General features: G+C 41.9%; 2 protein-coding genes across 4 annotated transcripts; both read right to left on the bottom strand.

Annotated features, from left to right (window-relative positions):
- Nucleotides 1-334: 334 nt before the first annotated feature.
- On the bottom strand, nucleotides 335-11,047 carry ccne2 (cyclin E2). Of its 2 annotated transcripts, none has more exons than XM_061775519.1 (12): nucleotides 8,690-11,047; nucleotides 6,763-6,804; nucleotides 6,164-6,245; nucleotides 4,942-4,998; nucleotides 3,867-4,009; nucleotides 3,652-3,787; nucleotides 2,864-3,010; nucleotides 1,937-2,032; nucleotides 1,705-1,839; nucleotides 1,009-1,120; nucleotides 765-922; nucleotides 335-530 (listed from the first exon to the last, which is right to left on the bottom strand). In XM_061775519.1, exons 1-12 carry the CDS (start codon nucleotides 8,764-8,766, stop codon nucleotides 414-416), a joined length of 1,302 nt encoding a protein of 433 aa, XP_061631503.1. In that variant the 5' UTR covers nucleotides 8,767-11,047; the 3' UTR covers nucleotides 335-413. The 2 variants fall into 2 exon arrangements, with proteins under 2 accessions (XP_061631503.1, XP_061631504.1); XM_061775520.1 differs by lacking the exon at nucleotides 8,690-11,047 and adding an exon at nucleotides 7,874-8,670.
- Nucleotides 11,048-11,640: 593 nt separating this feature from the next.
- tp53inp1 (tumor protein p53 inducible nuclear protein 1) lies at nucleotides 11,641-22,285 on the bottom strand. 2 transcript variants are annotated; one of them, XM_061775521.1, is made up of 4 exons: nucleotides 22,072-22,285; nucleotides 18,931-19,244; nucleotides 15,289-15,775; nucleotides 11,641-14,899 (listed from the first exon to the last, which is right to left on the bottom strand). In XM_061775521.1, the coding sequence occupies exons 2-4, from the start codon at nucleotides 19,052-19,054 to the stop codon at nucleotides 14,680-14,682; spliced, it is 831 nt and encodes a 276-aa protein (XP_061631505.1). In that variant the 5' UTR covers nucleotides 19,055-19,244; nucleotides 22,072-22,285; the 3' UTR covers nucleotides 11,641-14,679. The 2 variants fall into 2 exon arrangements, with proteins under 2 accessions (XP_061631505.1, XP_061631506.1); XM_061775522.1 differs by lacking the exon at nucleotides 22,072-22,285 and adding an exon at nucleotides 20,429-20,847.
- Between the last annotated feature and the right edge of the window lie 540 nt (nucleotides 22,286-22,825).

The raw sequence follows: 22,825 nt of genomic DNA, 5'->3' as shown, positions 1-22,825 counted from the left end.
TATTTAAAAGATTACAACATAAAAGTATCATTTCATCCAAAAAGTGGAAGTATACACAAACAAAAGACAATTGTTTGAGCATCTCAAGGCACAAATGAGGATGTCATAAATAGCACTCGAGATTCTTATTGATTTTTTTTCTCTTTGTTTCTAACTCAATAAATACGAGCTCATAGCGGCACGTGCAAGCGGCTCGGGTCAAGTTTCCAGGAATGAAACAGTCAGGAAAAACAAACAACACAAAACGAGTAGTCACCACAAAGCTGCATGTTCCCACGCTGGCAATGGGATGGAAGGCTGTAGTGAAGGAGCACCAGGAAGTCTTTCACAAAAATCTCATTTTGTGTATTTAAGTTAAACTTGTTCTTTTTTTTTTTGGGGGCTGCTAAAATGGCCGCCTAGATCCCCCCTGTTCAGTGGTTGGGCGGTTTCTCCGTGCTACTGGGCGGAGTCAAGACGGGTGCCACGGCAACCATTGGTGAGAGCGGGCAATCGTCGGCGTCCGTAGTCTGGCGCTCTTGAGTTTTTCTCTGCGAGGAGGAATTAAAAAACAACAACGGTTTATTTGATTTCATTTATGACCAAATAAATCAAAGTTAATAATAAATATACACATAAACCTTATGAATAATACATAATCTAACTTAAACCCTCATGTATCGTTGGTTTTTACAGCTTGTTCGTGGCCACTTTTGGTTATTATAAGCAGACAAATAGAACAAGCAGATTTCTTAAATGAAGGACAAAAATAAATGTCGCCTCACCAGGAAGTCCAAGTAGGTGATGTGCGTCTGGATGTTGTGTCGGTCTTCGGCGTTCACTTTGGCGAAGGTCTTGAGCTGAGGTTTGGCCTCCGAGCGCAACACATCCACAAAGGAGCTCATCCACCGCACGCATGCAGACACGCTCTCCCACGTCAGGCCTGACACCCAAAACACACCACGTTAGCGCATTAGCATGTTAGCACCAACATGCTACCAACTGTGGTGTAAAATCTGTGGAACCTACCAGACACTTTGTTGACGATGTCGAAGGTGGAGAAGTGGCAGAATGCAGCGGCAGCGAGAACGCTGTAGCTGAAGTCTAGTGAGCCGATGTCCATCATGCACAAGTCCAACAGCTGAGAGGACAAAACCACATGGAGAGAAAAGTAAGAAAGGCTCAGGTACAGGAAGTCCTTAACTGTTAGCATCTTTGCAAACAGAACGGATGTTGGTAACATGTTAGAAAATGTTAGCATGTTAGCAAACAGGAACGCCTCAACTGTCAGTGTGTTAGCAAACAGGAAGTCCTCAACTGGGACAATCTTAGCAACTCGGCATTTTTTAAAACAAGGCCTCAACTGGTAGCATGTTAGCAAACAGGAAGTGCTCAACTGTTGGCGTGTTAGCAAACAGGAAGTCCTAAACAGGTAGCATGTTAGCAAACAGAAAGACCTCAACTGTTAGCATTTTAGCGACTAGTAACTAGTAGCAAATTAGCACAGTCAGCATGTTAGAAACCGGAAAGTCCTCCACATGTTAGCAACCGGGAAGGCCTCAATTGTTAGCGCCCGTACAAACAGGAAGTTCTCCGCTGTTAGCGTGTTAGCAAATAGGAAGGCCTCAAGTATTAGCACGTTAGCAACTGCTAGCAAAAAGGAGGTCATCAACCAGTAGCATGTTAGCAACAGAAAAGGCATGTTATCAATCAGGACGTCCTTACCTGCGTGATCTGGATGTACGTTTCCTGCGAGAACTGCGGCACCAGGAAGTTTTCGCTGTCCTTCTGGGCCTCCACCTGAGCATAGAGCTTCAGCCAGGAGATGGGAGTCTCAGGACAAAGATTCCAGTCCAACGCCTACAAGAATGGGGGGGGGGGGGAAAAATAACATTCATAAAAATAAAAAGAAAGCTTTGTCGGGTCCGTTGAATGCGGCTCAGAATGCGGGCGCCACCTTGAGGATCTGAAGCTCGGTGCACTGGATGTCCCACGTGTCGCACGCGCCATCCGTCACGTAAGCAAACTCGCAGATTTTGGGCGGGTAGATCTCCTGCAGGAAAACATATTCATGAGAGACATTTTCAAGATGGACACTGAAACGGCTAGTCCAAGAAAATATGTACTTTTGTGTGTGTGTATTTATACATGCATATATGTATTTATATATATATATATACATATATGTATTTATATATATATATACATATATATATATATATACACATACATACATATACAGTGGATTTATCCCGTGAGCACAAAAAAAAAAAATATATATATATATATGTATATATATATATACATATATACACACACACACACACACGCGCTTCATATAAGACTAAGATGTAAATTATGGTTTTAGAAGAGTGGCAGTCAAACAAGGTGCACTACGCGTTTAAATTAACTTATTTCTTCTATATATATAAAATAGTATCTTTTTTTTATCTTTTTAAGTTAATTATGTTATTAATAAAACATTTTGGGGGATAACCACACCACAGCAATTAAAAAAGAAACATTTTTTTTAAATTACAAAACAATCCAAACATGTTTAAATTAAATGAAAATAATCTAAATATTAATAACAAGTACAATTTAAATGTTATATTTTCAAGAATATATATATATATATATATATATATATATATACGTATACACGCAACAGAAAATGCCTCTTACCTTTCTAATTGTATAAAATTGACAAGTCCATTTCCGAGTGTATTTTTATTTTACTGAAGTACAGGAGTTGAATCAGTACTTCTTCATTTAAGTATTTTTTTTACAAAGTATATGGACTTGCTGTTGTTTTTCATAGTGCTCTATAAATAAAGTTGAGTTGAATGACACTGGCTTTGACCAGAGGAGGGTGACCTCTGACCTCAATCTTGGAGGCGATGAAGAGCGCGGTGATGCCTATTAGCTGCAGGTAGTCCTTGTTGACGTCCTCCTGAGTCAGCATGAAGCGGTCGAAGAAGTCCTGCGCCAAGTACGCCGTCTGCCGGTGGAGGCAGTATACCTCGCTCACCTAAGCAAAAATAATATTTTTTTTTATTTTGAAAATCCTTTTCAGCACTTTTGAAAGGCAAGCACGCGTCAGTCGTACGTCCCTGCTACGAGTTTGTGCTGAGGTCCAGCAACGCCATAAATAGTGTGTAGTTACAACAACAGACTTTAAAAAAATATATGGATTTTGTACATGTGGGATAAAAAGTAGAAATCGGGTGATTAAATTCTTTATATTATATATCTTTTTACATATTTGTATTCATACATGCTCATGTCCTGTTACTTTCACTCCTCCATTTGTGTTCAAAATGCAAAACTAATTTGTGTAAATTTACTTGAATTCATAGATTGTTGTTTAATTTACATTTGTAATATTTATATTATTTTGGATATTTTATTTTACTTGCTCTGAATATACCATCTACATGTGATTGTTTTAAAAAGATGCTGTGTAAAGCTTTTTTGTAATCAATAAAATGACTCAATTTTATGCATTTTATATTTTTTTTAATTTTATGAGAGATACAGAATTTTACTTCACTGCACATTTCCTTTCTAATACGCTCAAAATGCAACATTCCCATTTCAATCCTACTGTGTCTAAAAGCAGTTTGTGTGAACGTGTATGTTAACGAGTAAGTGAGCGCGTGCAGTTCTGACCTCCAGTATCCAGTCGAGGAGGATGGCCCTCATGCTGGGTTGCAGTTTGGGGTGTCTCTGCATGTAACTCTTGTCGTGAACGTACTTGAGATCCTTGTTGAGCATCTTGATCCACACGTCGTCCGAGCTGGCCCAACTGCCATCGGCCATACAGTCAGTATTGAGCACACTGTAATTGAGGGCGGCCATCTTAGGGTGGCGCTCAAAGGCGTTACCTGAGGCGAGGTAGGGGCGAAGCCTTGATGAAGAGGTTCTTGAAGCGGTACTGCTTGAAGCTGGACGGGTCGGCAGGCTCCAGTTCTTTGTGCGGCGTCTCGATGAGGATGCACGGGCTCGCTCCGTCCTCTGACCAACACTTCTACACCCGCCGCCCAAAAAAATAGAAATAGATGCAAAAATGACATACAGTACACAACATGGCCGCCATGTAAAGACCGTTGATCTCTAAAACATGACTTAAGAGGCTTTAAGCTATCTTTAATCAAATTAATTCAAATGAGTCCTTCCCATCACTAAATATGACTCTGCAGGTGTCAGTGCTCAATATTACATCTCAATGTTTTTACTGATTTAAATTTAAATCCTTTACATTTTACCTGGAGACTTTACATTTATTTTAATTTGTGCAATTATGAACAAATTCACCATTTTGCTGATTTTCCTCTGCTCCTCGCTGAAAAACGTTTTAAAAAAATTCATCCGCCCATCCATTTTCTGCATCGCTTCTCCTCACGAGTGAACAACCGATTGGTATGCAGAACGGTCGTTTCACCAACCACATCGGCCAACAACAACAATACACTGTTGTTGTTATTTTGACCCAAGAGAGGTTTTTGAATGTACGAGTTAAACGTTCTCTTTTAGAATTGTTGCCCAAACGCTCAGTTTGGTTCATTCTACGCACAAGGAAAAGACAAACAAATGTGCGTAGAGGCGATTACTAGCGACACCTTGTGGTGAGAGGGAGTCACTTCAATTTCACTGCCGTCAAATACTGGAGGCTGTCATCGAACCATTACGCTAGCTAACAACATCATTGCCCAAGTCATTTTGAATGGAAAACATGAAAAAGCGACAGATTTAACAAACAAGAAGAGTCCAATTGCCTTCATTCAACCTTTGCGGACTACCAAGACCTAGATGACTGAGAATCTACAATTTTGTTTTTAATTGATAGAAATTTCAAATGACTTCGTCAATCGATGCATAATAAAAGGAGATGAGAAGCACCGGGAGAGCCGTCAGCTCTAAGTACACAATCAGCGTGCTGATGACGTAAAACCCACAAACCTGAATTTCATAGCAGCTTTGTTTCTTGGCAGCGGGTTGACTCTTCTTCTTGGAGGGCTGCCAGGCAGACAAACATGAGAGCAGTTACACAAACTGACACAAAAACACATTCACTCTCTCTGTTTTAATAGGAACGTATTATATAAAAAGTGACATTCGAATAGCTTCTATACAAATAGTTTAGACAGGTGTGAAAATGTGTCTGTGAGCGAGCCCATTCTTCATTTTGCCAGGTTGTGATGTAACACTGTGTCTAATTGACGTAACTTCCGCAACATTGTTCTCTTGCCGCGACCTGGCAGCGAGGCTGGCAGAAAAGTCGCCATCTCCAAGTGACTACGCGGAAGCACCGCGATGTCAAAGCCAAAAAGGTAAGCGGAGCTGCAGATTAGCGTCGGTTAACCCTCCACCGGTGAAAATACAATCAAATCTTGATGGGTGCTTGCTTTATGAAGAAGGTAATGATTAAATGAGTCAAAGTTTGCTAAGCGCAAGCGTCATTCGTTTGCATTCTGGACGCGGAGGGAACCTCCGACCATCTGATAACATCATGAAAAGTGACTAAATTTGTTGCGAGTTGCTTTTTTTTTTTTTTTTTAATGTAGTCGCGAGAGAGGCGCAAATGTTAAAGGAAACAAAAAAAAAATTTTGTTATTTGAACATTTCTGCAAATGTGTCTGCTAAAGATTTTGCGTATTGTGTTGTCAAAATGAGTCTAATTTACATAATTCTGATCCAAAAGTAGTGTTTCTTCATCCATAAATTGTCAGAGAGGCCGGGTGAAGATCCAGAATTACTTTCAAGCCACGACAAACTACACTAAAGTGTTTGGTGATATGTGTCCACAAATTGACAAGTGCTGCCTCCATGTGGGAAAATGGTAATTTATTTATTGTTTTTTTTAAACAGGCACTTGCTTTATATTCTCTACACTCTGGGCTCTGCTGCCACAAGTAGAAGTCGCTCGCCTAATTGCAACGCTCTAGATTAATTTTGATAGATTTATAAGCATTCTTGGTTCCCTGGCAAACAAAATCAGAATTATTTTAATATAAATATATGTTATTATTATAGCAGTCATTGGCCCAGCGGTATATGGGACGGGGTCGCTCACTTGCATGAGATAGGGCCGCCCCCTCAAAACGGGCTAATTTCATCAAGCCATGAAGTTGTGTTGGCAACCAAGGATCATTTAATGTTCTTCGAGAATAAGACAACCAACCTCGGACTTTCTTTTCCTCAGCGGCGCTCTGATGGCGGGTTCGGGCGTGTTTGAGTCTCTGGCTTGAAGGGTGATGCGATCACTAAGGAGAAACATGAATATTATCAGAACCGTCATCCATTTTCTATGGTGCCTGTCCTTGTGAGCTAGATGGAGCCCATCCCAAACTACAATTAGGTGTGAAAAGTCTGCTTTTGTGTGATGAAGGTGTTTCCCCCTTCTTTGAGACACAAATATTACATCGTAGAGGTTGTGTTGAAAGTGTTAGGGAGGGGTCAAACTACTAAGAAAGGTTTTTGAATACGTCTCACTATATTGCAAATTTTCACCTAGCTTTGGTGGCTCTTGGAACGTAAACCCCAGAATAAATAGGCCGTTCACTGTATTACTGTTACTAGAACTTAATATCGTGAATGATAAAAATGTATGTATGGTCATCATCCTTACAGAAGACGCGGGGACACGTTTAAATTACGTGATAATGGTCTCGCCCCACCCGGCCCACCCTAATCCCACCACACAGAAGACGGCGGGTGGGAGGGCAACCCCACCCGAGAGCCCCAACCCCCCCGACGCAAACCGCAGCACCAGGTGCTCACCTGCGCCTGGACATGGTGGTGGTGACGGGATTTGTGCGTCTGCTGCAAAAACAAAGAGACACCAAATGTCAGTGCACACCAGCAAAATGGAGGCCCCGAGACAAAGTCGCAATCTGGGGCCGCTGCGGCTGAACGTCACCTATGTGCTAAAGACCCATCGTGTCCTATTTGACTCACAAGTGGCAAATACAAGTCAACACGGGTCTAGAAATGGTCATTTGAAAGCTGATAAAGCCTAATAGTACATACACGTTGCAATACACTAGCAATGACAAAGTGCTACAAAATGGTGGCTTTAACTGGAAATAATGAATAGAAGCTTCAGACTTCATTATTACACATTAGATCCACAATGTTTTTTTTTTGTCTTTACTGCTATATTATGACATAATGTGTACGTTCTAGTAATGTGGAATAACATAAGAGTCCGACGCATATATTCATAAATTGTACATATATTCATTATTTTACGTCAAATCAATGTGTCATACTTGACTCAAATGGAACATACAAGTTGTAAAAACGAATACAAAAGCTTATAAAGGCTTATTCCACTTATATTACACATTACTGGAAGTTACGCATACGTTGTAATACCCCAGTAATGACAGAAAGCTACAAAAAAAGGCAAATACAAGCAATTTCTTTATAATAAAGAAAACGTTAGATTGAATGTAAAGTAATGAACATAAGCAGTCTGACACTTCTAGTCATTATTTTACATCAGTGATATAAATATTCAGTATATTACAGTGACTGTTATATTCATAATTTTACAGTAAATCATAGTGTCATACTCAAGTCAAATGGCAAAAACAGCCTTATGACAAGATTACAAAAGCTTCTAATTCCACATTACTGGGACATAAACATACTGCAAGGTTGTAATACAGCAGTAATGACAAAAAAAAAAAGCTACAAAACCAATTGCAATTGCTCGACACTAAACAAAATGGTGGATTTTATGTTTAAAAAAAAAGAAAAGAAAAAAAAAAAAGAATATAAGACTCAGGCTGACGCCACTGAGGAAGACGAGGGGGGGTTGTTCTTCCCTCCTTTCCAAACCAAAAAAAAACTTCCAAAATGACCCCACTTAACGCACACTTTTCACCTCCAGTGCGAGAATCAACGTTTCCAAATGCCCTCGGTGTACTTTGAGCGACGGCGAATGTCCAAAATGTCAACTTTAAGCGAGAATACAAACGCAAAGAGGCGCCAATTTGGCCAGCGTTAAAGCGGGAGGATTGTGCCCCCCCCCGAAAAAAGCTCCAGTTGCTCTGCGGCCACAAAGTAACCCAAAAGCCCCCCAACATGCACGCTTATCAACTTTTCACCCTTCTCAAAAATTAAATCAAACCCTTATCGCCCATAGTAACCACACTTGTAGCCATTTAAGTGCGGGTAAACATGTTTCAAAGCGAGCTCAAGTTTGGGAGGGAAGCTACTGTAATTAGCTGCTGCTAGCCGAGCTGCTAACTGGGTCAACACTGCTAACTATACACAAGTCACACTTTCAACCAACAAAAACGACAACAGCAAAACCTTTATTCCGTCCTATGTGCGGCTCGCTACAAGAACAACAACAGCAAAAGTAGTTTTGGAGACGAGGGGGGGGGGGAAAAGAGACTGTCGTTTGTGTACAACTGTCGTAAAAAAAGTGTACAATGGCAACAAGCGCGACGATAATACGATACAGAGCGGACGGCATTATGGGCTAATTTTGTATTGTAAGTGATTAAAAAAAGAGGCGCATTTTCAAGTTAAAGCGCGCTATTGTGGCGCAAACCGTGGCCTGCCCGTGTTTAAACAACAAAGCGAGGAACGTAAAGGCCTCACGACACAAATGAACAACTGTTGTGTGGAGACAATGTTTGAAATTCGTATAAAAGTCAATAAAAGAGCTCGTCGGGCGGAGCGGTGGTCTTACCTGCGAGGGGGAAGAATGAATGAGCGAGAGCGGATCAGCTGCGGCGCCGGCGCCAATCCGCATATCCGCCTGCGCATGCGTACTCCCGCTTCGCACGGAAACCCGCTCACAAGTTCGAAAACGAGCGGAAATATTCTCTAAACGACGCGTCCGCGCGAAACCACAGCCGCCGGAATGAAAACGCTTCTTCGGAACGAACATTAGCCAATCCGGCGAGCTTTTTTGGTCGTTTACCACCGGCAGATTGCATTCGTTCCAATCGGCGCTCGCACTTGATGGTGTTTTTCCCACGGAAATACGACTTTTCGTTTGTTCCGGTTAGGTTCAAACGACGCGGCGGGCCCCCCGAAGTCATCCCGGATACAAAAGGGACGAATACATGGTCGAAAGGGGGCATTTTTGCACCATTTTTCACCCAATGCAGGAGGAACTTCCGCGTTTGGGGGCGGAGTCGCTGCGACGCTCGGCCAATGGGAGGGCGAGCTGGGGTGCTCACGTGACTCCCCAGTATGAATGTAAACAGACGAGCACGTGGAGCAGCTGTCAAAGTTGTCAACAAAGTGAAAATGTGGACTGTTCAGCATAAAATCCACTTTTTACAACATAGAACACAGTTATAATATAACTTTAGGACTGAAGCACCAAGTTCAACAGCTTTTTAGCCGTTTGAGCCTCTTGGGTGTATTTTGTTGACAAAGTATTGATGAAAACGGTAGTATGTAGCATTACTCCCATAATGATAGATAGATAGAACGATAGAACGATAGATAGATAGATCGATAGATAGATAGATAGAATAAAAGTCATTGCAGTGTGGTCTGAAGGTCCAGAATAAGGTCAAATGTTGACAGTACAGAGTTGAAGGAGTGTATATTGTATATTAGTAGTAGTAATAGTAGCATCTGTAATAATAACAACATAGGGGTAATTCAATGTTAAATATGTGAATTACTAGTTTTATGCAATGAAAATGACAGTTTAGCATCACTGCTTAGTTGAATACTATAAAAAGCACATTTAGCTGTAAAACATACACACAGTAGGGAGACTGGACTCAGAGGTGGACTTGCTGATGTGTTTTGGATCATTGTCCTGTTGCAGAACCCAAGTTGGTTTCAGTTTGTAGTCACAGTCAGATGGCCGGACATTCTCCTTCAGGATTTTTTTGGTAGACAGCTGAATTCATGGTTCCATTTATCACAGCAAGTCTTCCAGGTCCTGAAGAGGCAAAACAGCCCCAGACAAATATTTGACTGTTGTTATAATGTTCTTTTTCTGAAATGCGGTGTTACTTTTACACCAGATGTAATGGGACACACAATTTCCAAAAGTTCAGTTGGGGATAATCAAGATGTCTTCTGGCAAAATGAATGTTGTTTTTGCTCAGCAGTGGTTTTTGTCTTAGAACTCTGCCATGCAGGCAATTTTTGCCTAGTCTCTTATGGTGGAGTCATGAACACTGAGCTTAACAGAGGTAAGTGAGCTTTGTAGTTCTTTGGATTTTGTTGTGGGGTCTTTTATTACCTCTTGGATGAGTTGTCGCTGCGCTCTTGGGCTAATTTTGGTTGAGCGGCCACTCCTGGGAAGGTTCAGCACTGTTCTGTTTTTGCCGTTTGTGGATATTGGCTCTCACTGTGGTTTGCTGGAGTCCCAAAGCTTTAGAAATGGCTTCATGACCTTATCCAGAATGAAAGATCTCAATTACTTTCTTTCTCATTTGTTCCTGAATTTCTTTAGATCTCGGCTTGATCTTTAGCTTTTGAGGATCTTTTGGTCTACTTCAATTTGTCAGGCAGGTCCTATTTAAGCGATTTCTTGTTTGATAACACATGTGGCAGTATCAGGCCTGGGTGTGGAACTCAGGTATGATAAACCAGTTATGTTTTAACAGGTAGGGGGGCAGGGGCGGGGGGGTAATCACGTTTTCACACAGGGCCGTGTAGGTTTGGATTTTACATTTTTTTTCCCCGTTAATAATAAAAAAAAACATTTTAAAACTGCATTTTGTGTTTACTTGTGTTGTAATATTTAAATGTGTTTGATGATGGGAAACATTTAAAGTGTGACATTCATCCATTCATCTTCCGAACCGCTTACAAACATCCATCCATTTTCTGAGCCGCTTCTCCTCACAAGGGTCGCGGGTGTGCTGGAGCCTATCCCAGCTGTCATCGGGCAGGAGGCGGGGTAAACCCTGAACTGGTTGCCAGCCAATCACAGGGCACATAGAAACAAACAGCCATTCGCACTCACAGTCACGCCTACGGGCAATTTAGAATCTCCAATGAATGCATGTTTTTGGGATGTGGGAGGAAACCGGAGTGCCCGGAGCAAACCTACGCAGGCACGGGTAGAACATGCAAACTCCACACAGGCGGGGCCGGGGACTGAACACCGGTCCTCAGAACTGCGAGGCAGACGCTCTAACCAGTCGTGTACCGTGCCGGCTTACAAACATCCATCCATCCATTTTCTGAGCCGCTTCTCCTCACTAGGGTCACGGGCGTGCTGGAGCCTATCCCAGCTGTCATCGGGCAGGAGGCGGGGTACACCCTGAACTGGTTGCCAGCCAATCGCAGGGCACATTGGAACAAACAACCATTCGCACTCACAGTCATGCCTACGGGCAATTTAGAGTCTCCAATTCATGCATGTTTTTGGGATGTGGGAGGAAACCGGAGTGCCCGGAGCAAACCTACGCAGGCACGGGTAGAACATGCAAACTCCACACAGGCGGGGCCGGGGACTGAACACCGGTCCTCAGAACTGCGAGGCAGACGCTCTAACCAGTCGTCCACCGTGCCGGCTTACAAACATGCACCAAAAAAAAAAAACCATCAGGGAGTGGGCAAACACTTTCCACACCACTGTACATATTCAATATGTGCAGTAAGTTGACCATCTGAGTCTTGTTAAAAGGAATCGGAGAAAACACTTCAATGAGCAACGCGTGTATGAAAACATTTATTTTGCGACTAGTAAGAGATCACACGTATGAACTACTACAGTTTGAAAAAAGACGACCCCCACATAACAGATTTCCAAGCAAAGTGAATTGAACAGTCGTACATATACAAAATACATAAGAGATATGTAGATAAAAAAAACAAAAAACTTAACCCTACAAATCTTACACCATTTTTATGTTTCATGTTTTTTTTCTTTTGGCAAAGTGCGGTATTATTCCAGTAAACTACACAAGAAAACAAAAACGTGTAACACTCGGTGGAAAAAAAAAAATACAAGTAAAAATGCCACATATTTTTCACACTTATGAATAAAACAAAAAACTGGAGGTTTTGCTACATGATTCTGTCTGCTTGCTTTTGAGTCTTTAGAAAAAGGGCGAAAAAGAGTGTGGTGCATAGTTGACATCCGTTCGGGTCATTTGTTTTCTTGTAGAATGTTCCAAAACAAAGACAGGAAAAAAAAAAAAAAAAAGTCCCAAGTTCTTCATCGATGCATTGTCCTAAGAACATCTCAACCCGGAAGGCACGTGATGATGCACAATTTTTCAAGGCATTGAACATTAAAAAAAAAAAAAAAAAATCCCTGTTAGTTTTCATGACGACAGAAATGATCGAAACAATAACCTGCAATCCCTTCTGTCACAGAAATGACAAAACAAACAAACAAAAAAGATTGCTGACATTCAAGAAATGATGAAAAACTTCCAAATGCACCAGAGTAAGTTCATCGGGACTCCTTTGTCGGCGCTTTAAAATGACACAGAAGTCCTGATTTGTTATTTCTTTGTCAACCTTGACTGTTGTGTCATCCCCTTAAAATGTGCCCTTAACTGTTAATTTTAGGGAAATAATCATAAATACAACATGAGTACATACAGGCAGGATATAGTTAGTATACACTCCATATGGTAAGGAAGTCAATTGCTGCCCACTTCCATGATATCGTCTAAAATTACAAGTTTAAAAAAAAATAATAATCAAATAAAATAATTGACACAACAGTTTACTCCATGAACAAACCGGGCAATTTTGACCATTACTCAAAATGTTGATTTTTCATCATCTTGTTAAGAGCGCCAAGCCCAACAACAAAACTTTTACAAACATCAGCTTAATATCATACTAAAAGATTAAAGACCATCGCTACCTTTTTTTTTTTTTTTTTGGTTTAGTTATACCAAGAGTTTATCTATGCTAACATAACGATAAGAAAACTAGTCTTAATCAACAGTCCAGGGACCAACACAAAATGTATCACAAAAAAATAATGATAATTAAAAAAAAAATTCATCAGCCATAAAGTAAATCTGCATTTTCCGTGTAAAAAGTGATTGGTTGTGACCCTGAGAAGTGGGACTGCAGATTCATTTAAGAACAAAAAAATCTGAAAAATAAAATTTTTCTTTCCATTTTTTTTTTTTTTTTTTTTTTCTTTAAATTCTTTCCGCTACCCGACTAACAATTCTACCACCACGACTGATCCAAACACGCGCACTAATGTCATCATACTGATATGTAATCTGTTTTTCACTTTTCAAAAAAATATTTTGGACTTTTTTTTTTTTTTTTTTTTAAATACATTTTTTTTCTCTTACATTTCTATTCATCGTAAAGCTACCGTTAAACAAGGCAAGTTTAGTGACATCTAACCCATTTTTTATTTTTTTTTTACCTCCACTTTTTACGTTGAAGAAAATGTGAAAATGACAAAATATCAGAGGCAGGACCAAATTTTTTACACCTCAAATGATCCCCTCTCGATGCGCTGGAGTGAATATTCCTTTACAATAAGAACAATCAGTTATTTATTTACACTGATTTGAGTTTAGGTTGTGAGGATACGTAACACCTTCAAGCAGGGTTCGAGTTAGAATTAAAGCCTTGTACGCGAAACATAAAACAATAAAAATAAAAGACCCCACATAACACAAAAGCATTTAAAAGGTTACAAGTGTAATCTTACGGCAGACGAAGTACAGCAAAGTGCGCTGGCCATCTTTTTTTTAACCTGTGTGAGAGACTCGCTGGCCGTGCCCCATTTGTGTGGAAAGCAGCGGTTTCTGTCACGCTGACGTCGCCACATATCAAATCATCGGAATGCGTAAAGCCGCAGGGACAGGTGGACAAGTTTGCCATTTTGCAGGATGGCAGTGGCTCTGCCCAGTTTTTTTTTTAGCCGCACTAACTTCTTAAAGAGTCTCATTAGCCCAAATCAAATCACAAATTTGAAAAAAAAACATCCTAACAACTTTCATCAGCAGAAATGCAAGTGTTCTGGCGAATATGTTTTTCAGGTAACCCAATTTATACCTATTGAATTTTTGTGTTCAGGCCAAAGCCATGTCTAATTGAAAGGTTAGTGCTCTGCCACCATCTTGTAGCCTCTATAAGCAATTAGCAATTTTTAGCTGGGGGCGTCTATTGCAGAATTTTGCTAATCGCAGCAGGTGAACAACTTTGGAAGTTTCAATACTGGGAATACAGCGCATTACATGAAGCGCCTAAACTCACTCAACATAGTTCCCTGGTCCTAAAATGCCACAAGATGGTGCTAAAGCACAGCATGAAACTCAACTTGCTGTAACACAGTTCATTGGCACCAAGATGCCACAAGATGGTGCCCAAGCACTACTTTTATATTAGACAGGGCTTTGGCTTGAGAGAATTAAATGGAAAAAGTCAAAATGCTATATTGACAGTGATTAAAAGACCCCACCCCCCAACATACAGTAACTCGAACCCCGCCTCCCGGTTGCTCAAATGTGACGAGGGGTTTTCAAGTCATCTAATTGGTTGCCGAGTGATGATGTCCTCACGGCGCGCCGGGGCAAAGTGAGCCTGCCTCTGAGTAAAGTGACCTACAGCGCTGAGTCGACATGTTAGGAAGAAGAGTCAATGAAGGAGAGGATACACAAAATGGCCTCCTACGTTGCTTATTTACCCAATCAGACGTTTTTGGGTGTTAAAATGGCGTCCGGGACGTGCTGCTGGTTCTTGCTGTGTGACGCGATGGCGCGGCCCTCAGAAGTTAAGGTGGCGCTGGCTGGGCTGGTGCAGGTGTGTAGCGCCCGCCTTGGGCGGGTGCAGCAGGTTGAGGCGGCGCAGCGCGTTGCGCGATAACAGCGGCTGGCCGGCGAGGCCCGGGCGCTGAGGCAGGAGGCCGGCGCGGGCAGACAGCGCCGCCGCGTAGCACGCCGACTGGTGAAGGCCCGCGCGGCGCTGCACTGACGACACGTCTGGCCTGGGAGGGAGACGGCGACAACGTATGAGGACGATACTGCTCAAATTGTGGAAAATTCTTCTTTGCAAAATTATCAAAGCGGATTTACTCCAATAAACACCTCCCTAAGCCCTAGACCTTAACCCGAACTGAAACCCTGAACACCGACAGCAACTATAACCCCGAAACATTTAAACACTAAGCCACACCCTAAGTCTAAACCGTAACACTGCGGCCAAAATCCCTGATCTCTAACCCTCGATCCATACCGCCTAAATCTCTCATCGTAATCTAACCACACCCCCTACATCCCTAATCCAAACTCCAATATCGGAATTCCCGACCTGAACCTGAACCTGAACACCGAACCCCCAACCCCCAACCCATAAACCAAGGGCTGAGATCTTTACCTGTGACGTACGCCGTCCAGAGAGCGCCTGCCTTTCTCCTTGGGGGCAGCGGCCAGTTCCAGGTCCAGGGAGCGCTGCAAGGGGTTAGGGTTGAGCCTGGGGGGGCTGTGGTGGGCGTAGACAGACATGCTGGGATGTTCTATCAGCAGGTTCTCCAGAGGACTGGTCTCCACCAGGACGGATTGGACCCCGCGGCCGGTGAAACACGGCGGTGGCGTGACGAACCAGCTCTCCTCCAGAGATGAGGCGTCCAGATGCAGGAAGTCGCCCGCCTCCTCTTCCTCCCCCTCGTCGTCTTCGGCGCCGCCATCCGGGTCTGTGTCGGCCGTGGAGTTGAGGGAAGTGCAGGAAGCGTAGCGGACTGGGGGGCTGGCCATGGGGGACGGGATCATCACCAGGTCCTCGTCGTCTTCCTCGTCCTCGTCGGCCCCCCGGCCGACGGCGGAGCCGGAGAGGCCGTCGACGCGCTGACTGGAGCAGCTGTCAGCTGACGACACAATGACGACCCATCCGCTTAGTTTGATACATTTCAACCCACAATTGTCAAATTCAAGGCTGCGAAACTCTGCATTTATTGGAATTTAAAATTATTTTACTGTAATGTTTAGCATTTCCATTTATTGAATGACATTGTATCTATTTAGATTTTATAGCCTTCCCTTTATCTGATGCAATTTTAAACTATCATCATTCATCTAATTATTTTGTATTTATTTAAAGAAATTTGCATTTAATCATCGGCATGTCAAATTATTTGATAAAATTAGAATTTCCCTAATGGCATTTCAAATGAACCAAATGTCTAATGATTTAACTGACATCCGACCTATAAGGGCTAATTGCCATTAAGTAACTCATGATGCTTCAGTATGTCTTGCAATAATCCCATTTGATTTTCAAGTACACTTCTTACAATTACTTGAAGAATACGGAAGCGTATTGCATTCACTTGGATTAAAAAAAAAACTGTTTTTCTGAGTAATTGTTTTGAGGGCTTTGTTTTTTTAAATATTTTTTTTCCTGTTTTTCTGAGTATTTTTTTCTGTTTTTCTGACCATTTTTTCCCCACCTGTTTTTCGGACTAATCTTTTCTGTTTTTCTGACTAATTTTTTTCTAAGTTATCGGGACACATCGAATTCACGCGAGAACCTGAAAACTGCAAAATTAGTCAGAAAAATATAGTCAAAAAAACAGGTGGGAAAAAAATTGTCACAAAAGCATGTGGAAAAAAATTCGTCAGAAATACAGGTGGGAAAAAATTGTCAGAGAAAAATATTCACAAAAACAAAGCCCTCAAAATAATTACTCAGAAAAACAGGAGGTTTTTTTTATCCAAGTGAATTCAATACGCTTCCGTAGAAAAACGAACAAGGGATGCAAAATAAAAACTCGCTCCAAAGAATAAAAGTGCAGTGACTTGTATGTAGCAACAGGTGGCGCTGTGTTCATGCCCCCCCACACACCCCTCACCCCTAATTATGACCAGCCAAAACCTCACGTGACCAAACCTGACCACATGCTCACTAATAGCAGCTCTACAAACACATCCCACCACTGTCATTATTTTTGCACTCTGAAAAGCGCGAGCGCACGAACGAACACACACACACACACACACACACACACTCTCTCTCTCTCTCTGCCTCCAGTGACTCACCCAGACAGGAAGTTTAGAGCTCAGCTGGCTGGACGCTCAAAATAACTCTTCAGACTTTTTCTTCTCAATGAACCACATATCAAATATTTCAGTTCATCGACTTCACCTTCCGGAATTGTCTTTTTCCGCCTAATAACAAACAGCCCGTCAGTCAGGTGACCAGAGTGATGATGCAACTACCTTGGAAACACTGCTGACAGTTTGTTTACTTCCTGTTTGGCGGCATGTGCCACACCCACGTCTTTGCCCACAAGACGTTTCATCAGGTACACACGCAAATGACATGACCATCTCCAATAGTAGCCCAATCGCGGTTGCTTAATTCCCAAACCTTACCCCTACCTTTCAATCCCTAACCCTAATGCCCAACACATAACCCTACACTCAAAATCCCTGATCCTAACTTCAACATGAACCACTAAAACCCTAACCTGAACCCAATTTTAATTCTAACCACACCTCTTAAATTCCAAATTCTGACCTCCGACAAAGCGTGTGCCCACACCCACCTGTTTTTCCACAGGACACAACATTCGATACACCAGTGAATAACATCTAATCCAAAAATATCTGTATTTACACCATACTTAGCTTTTGACACCATTAAAAAAACATCGACGGGGGTATATTTTTCCCTTCTGAGGCGCTCTTTTCTGAAAACAAAAAGTCAAGCGAGGTGGTCCGCACTTTCACCTAATGACTCACTGCCCCGGCGCCACCCCCTCCTCCCAAAAAATATTCACACGCTTGTGGAATCTGAACCGGCTCGACTCGTGCCACAACGGGTCAGGGATATTGGTCTGTTTTGACTGGGTCCTATTTTGGGACCTCAGACGGTTCCAGAAAGTTTGCGCGACTTGTTGCCTTGTGTGAGCGCCACTCTCACCTCACTTGTTATAATATATCGTCTGACGGGTCAAAACCCGTATGTCCAAATGTGGTCAATTTCATGTTTTTTTTTTTATTTATGCTATTGATTTGTCCCCACTTATTTTTCGGCATTTTTGTATCGCCTATATTGAAAGTCTGGATGTTTTTGTAAGAGAATGACTGACAAAAAAGTAAGATTAGATACATTTGAGTAGGCTTGTTTTACTCAGCTTGTTTTGCTCAACTGAATTGATGTAATGCAACGTTGCAGAAAGATGCTCATGAGCCATGAGCCATGTAAATCTGTGCAGATTAATATCCGCTTAAACGGCGTTAATCATGTGATTGTTTTATTTATTGCATCACTCCTGGCTCTAAGACGTTTGGGTAAAATGACGAAACAGGCATTTGCTTTTGTAAAGTATTAAAGGCTTTAATTTATGGTCGGGGGGGTTGGCGTGCGCGCACACTTTGATTTGCACGGCTGGCGCAAGGACAGCATAATAAATTAGAAATTCTTTTTTGCATATAAAATTAGAGATGACATGATTTTGGGGCGGTGCTGTGTTGTTGATAGTGTGCAACGGTATCTGATAGCAATATTTGGTATGATACCAATTTGAATGAAGCAAAGTTTGGGAATTCATGCAAGATGGCGTTTTACAGTAAATTGCATTATGCATGTCATGTATGCATTTATGTAAAGTGTCTAAAATACATAAAATTACTTTTTCTACAATTAAATATATGTTACTAAAATAATTCATTCGCATTTGTTATTGCTATTTAATAAATTGTATTATTTATCAATAATTGGGAAAATGTGTGTGTTAAACTTTAAAATGGACAGATGGGCCAAATCATTAATAAATTCGGTTAAAAAAAAAGCAAGTTTAAAGTTTAAAACTTTTAATGTACAATTCACTTATAATTATTTCACCATCTTTCAAATACATTTTAAAAATAAAATGTATATAAAAATGGTTTCTTTCATTAATATAAAAAACAAATACATTTTAATTGACACATTTTAAGAAAATGCCTCATTAAAGAATACAAACGAAAGTCGGTTGCTAGTCGGACAGGTTTGAGCATCATCAATGGCGAGACCCACCCAAGAAGTTGACTAGGATCCAGTCTTCCTCATCTTCCTCCCCGTCGTGGCGGTGGCGTCGGCTCGGCTCCGGTGTCGCGGAGGCGTCGTCACCGAACAGGGCGCTGGCGAACCTCTGGAACATCCTGCTGGGGCACGGGCGTGACTCGTGGAGGGGCGGCGAGGCACTTCGGTCATCAGCTGCGGGCGGGCAGGCGTTCTGGCGGGGCGCTAAAGTGCATCAAGGGCGTGTGGTCGCGGCTCATCGGAGAGCCAGGGGGCCGCACATGGTTAGACTGTGGCGCGGATTCGGGGAGAGAGAACGACCAGGAGACCTGAAAGATAAGACAGAAAATGTCAATAACAGTGTTCCTTCACTACATCGCACTTCATATTGTGCCTTTTTAAACAATCCCACTTTTTATAGGATGTAGGCAAGTCCGAATTTAGAGTTGCATGCCTTCAGTGTAGTGCCACGAAATAAATTAGTCGTCAACACAGAAAAGAAAGATTATGTGTTTCTAAGTACTGTTGCACGCTGTGTTTGTATTTGGCCCTGTTCTGTGTGTGTAAAGTAGCCATTGTTTAAAAGGTCTAGAATTACATAACATCAACGCTAATTCCCGTTAACATGTCTCTATCCATTTGGTATTGTATTAGCATTAAGCTACCAACCTTTCGTTAGACTGAATAACATAGGTTGTATATACAATGCTCAATTCTCGTTTGTGTGTGAGTTTTATAGTAAAATTCACCTGGGAGTGATGCGAAAACACTTGAAGCAAGCACGCTTCGCCTCTTATTTGGAAAACCGGACACGCGAGGGTCTTCTTTTCGTTTCCTCGGTGATATTATATACAATAGTCTCCCATTTCGTGACAGCGAGAGTGACAACAGGCTCTCAGAAATACTGTACTTTAAAAGGTGTGTTTTAATAGGTTTAAAGGGTGTCAGAGGATGGGTAAAACTCTCTCTAAAAGGTGCTTTTAAATAGTATCTACTGCAGATTTGCACCTACAGTGGGTCAGGATCTTATCCCCGCAACAAACCCGGGTTTATTCTAACCTCAAATTCTCGCACACTGGTGTTGTAAACATTCAGGATTAACCTCCTGTCCGCAGCTGCAATGCTTTCAGTTGCTAAGCGGACAAAGAAGACGCCGCTTCATTCACCAGCAGTAAATAGAAAACACACACACAGCAGCAGAGAAGAGCTGACCTCTCTTCACAGTAGGTCGTCACACTGGAGGACAAAGCGCCGCAGGAACTCTTCAAGTTATTTGGTTTATTTTAAGCCATAACAACACTTTGGACTTTTCAAATCGTCAAATCAAATGTCTGATTTATTTGGCAGTACCTAAAGTACCCGCGACTTGCCGAATTGGTTAATATGAGCTGTGATGCGTTTAGGACCACTCGACCAAAGCAAAGCCATGATAGTCCTCAACTTTCAAAATAGCAAAAAAAAAATACACATTTATCGACATTGTTGACCGTTTCAATGGTTATCAAAAACTCACAGTCCCCTCGCTGCCAAAAGTCGTGTCGGCGTCGCCCTCCGTTTTGTACGAATACCCCAACACAAAAGTGCATCGAGTTGAGTTGCTAACACTCCCGAAGCTTATTTAAGCTTGGTAGCGAGCCACTGTTCCGGGGAAAGGTGTTTTTCTGCTCCTAACTTGCGATATTGCAGCCCACCTTCGTGTGAATAATGTGCACGACGCACATCGTAACTTGAGTTTGTATGTGCAACTTTTTGTGTACTTCCGCGAACGTTCAAATCGTCTGTCGTTACAGAACTCGCGTGACGTTCACGGTACATACGTTCTTTGTTTACCCGAATCGAAAAGAGCGCATCGATGTGATTGTTAATCGTCAGAAGGCCTTTGTTCATAAAGGTAGAAGAGCGCCCCTCCTGATTATCAGCACTCGTGTTGTTGTTCTTGGTGAGGGTGTCTCAATTAGTCAAACATGTTCACATAGATACAAAGTTAATTCGACTGCGCCAGAAAAAGGACTTTTATGCCGACAGTGAAATGTACGAGTCAGACGAGGAGGTCCTAAACGCAGCACAACCGCAGTGAACCCGTTGTGCGTTCAAGTGCTGGCGAACAAATCAAATATTTGATAAGTATGGATTCCGTTCCAGGGAATCAAAGCAGGTTCTGGTCCAAAATGTGGCAAAGATTCCCTGGAACGGAATCCATACTTATCAAATATTTGATTTGTTCGCCAGCACTTGAACGCACAACGGGTTCACTGCGGTTGTGCTGCGTTTAGGACCTCCTCGTCTGACTCGTACATTTCACTGTCGGCATAAAAGTCCTTTTTCTGGCGCAGTCGAATTAACTTTGTATCTATGTGAACATGTTTGACTAATTGAGACACCCTCACCAAGAACAACAACACGAGTGCTGATAATCTGCTCCACCTCCTCCACAGTCAACATCCCAGGGCGAGCAAACAAGTCCCCAACAAACACGACACAATCAGGCTGCTCGCTTGGTGGCCTAATAGATAGTTTCAGATGTCAATTCGAGAGCATCTGATTTAAACCAACTTGCATTACTTGAGTTGACAAAACAGTTGATTGGTATGTAGAACACCGGCGGATTCCATTGGAAAATGTGGGTAAAATTGGCAAACTACCGTGTGACTTTTGTAGCCAACCGATTGTAAGGATGTTCTTGTCAAGTCCTCACACAGGTCGCTTGGTCAATTTATCGGCTTGCTTGTTTTGAGGTTTCAGTGATTATTCTTAAAAGTGGGGGGTCGAGAAGCCTGTTTGTGTAAGACGGTTTAGCTCGTTCGCAGCAAGGCGGGGAAGACAAGGAGGAGAAAGGAAGGGGGGGGGGGTGTTATTCGACACGGCTGGGGCAGGACTAAGCAACGTCTGTCAGAAAACAATGTTATCATCATGCACCAACACACAAGCGAAAGCACCGAAAAAAATAGCATTAAAAGCGTCGAGCACCTAGCACGCTAACTAAGATGGAACAAAATGTACAACGACGTGACCACAGCGGCGTCAAATAGACCGGAAAACCGTAATAAACGTCCGATAACTACACATTATTAAGTGTAGAGAATAAAATATAAATATGGCGAAAGTGCACACAATAATCTAAGTCGGGAGTGTGTTTGAAGACAACAAAGAACCCACCTGCAGCTCAGCCGACGACGTAAAAAAAACAAAACAAAAACAAAAAAAACCTCGAACGTGAGGTAGATGTATGTCTTTTTCAAAAAATGAAAAACTCGACGTTTTCTTCGCAGAAGAAATAAAGTACAAAAAGGGTAACGTTAGGACATTAACATCGGCTGTTGTTTCTTCTTTCTCCCCGACTGCTCCTTTTGTTATTGTTGTGCGTCGAGGCCTCCCCAACAGCTGATCGGCGTGACGTCAATAGAGAGGCGGGGACACAACAGCGTCTCGACCAATCGCGGGGCGCGGTACTGACTGTCACTATCACACGTGACCGCGCTCGCTGAAGGACATGACTAGACAACGCACCGACGAGCTCTTATCCGTCTCCGGTTGTGTTTTGTAACATTTTGACATTTTAAATAATAAGAAAATAAATTTTAAAAAACTAAAAAGATTTTTTATTATTGTTTTTTTTTGTTTATGATGTTTAATAGCAGGAACTTTCATGTATTTTACATTTAACTCAACAGCGCATTTTCTTTTTTTAAGCAAACAGTAAATGACTTCTTCCAAAGAGCAAAAATTAAGTAATTTACTTTTCTTTACGTTATCTAGGCAACTTGCCTATTTGTTCAGGTTTTGTTTTTTTTTCCACATAGGTATTCATGGAAAAATATTTGTTTTCTCTTTATTTTATGATGTTTAATAATGGTAACTTTAATGTTTTTACGGATGAATGAACACCACACATTTAAAAAAAATAAATATA

The sequence above is a fragment of the Phyllopteryx taeniolatus genome, chromosome 6 (assembly GCF_024500385.1).
Source record: "Phyllopteryx taeniolatus isolate TA_2022b chromosome 6, UOR_Ptae_1.2, whole genome shotgun sequence".
In the NCBI taxonomy this organism is placed as follows: domain Eukaryota; kingdom Metazoa; phylum Chordata; class Actinopteri; order Syngnathiformes; family Syngnathidae; genus Phyllopteryx; species Phyllopteryx taeniolatus.
Note: the sequence above shows the minus strand (reverse complement) of the source record. Positions and strands in the feature narration are given on the sequence as shown.

Excerpts from the sequence above, each read along its gene's own strand:
- ccne2 (XM_061775519.1), bottom strand. The coding sequence starts at position 8,766 with ATGCGCAGGCGGATATGCGGATTGGCGCCGGCGCCGCAGCTGATCCGC. Across the intron at positions 1,840-1,936 it reads CCGAGCTTCAGATCCTCAAG|GCGTTGGACTGGAATCTTTG; the intron begins GTGGCGCCCGCA and ends CCATTCTTGTAG. Across the intron at positions 531-764 it reads TCACCTACTTGGACTTCCTG|AGAAAAACTCAAGAGCGCCA; the intron begins GTGAGGCGACAT and ends TCCTCCTCGCAG.
- tp53inp1 (XM_061775521.1), bottom strand. The coding sequence starts at position 19,054 with ATGTTCCAGAGGTTCGCCAGCGCCCTGTTCGGTGACGACGCCTCCGCG. Across the intron at positions 15,776-18,930 it reads GATCCTAGTCAACTTCTTGG|CTGACAGCTGCTCCAGTCAG; the intron begins GTGGGTCTCGCC and ends TTGTGTCGTCAG. Across the intron at positions 14,900-15,288 it reads CTGGACGGCGTACGTCACAG|GCCAGACGTGTCGTCAGTGC; the intron begins GTAAAGATCTCA and ends TCTCCCTCCCAG.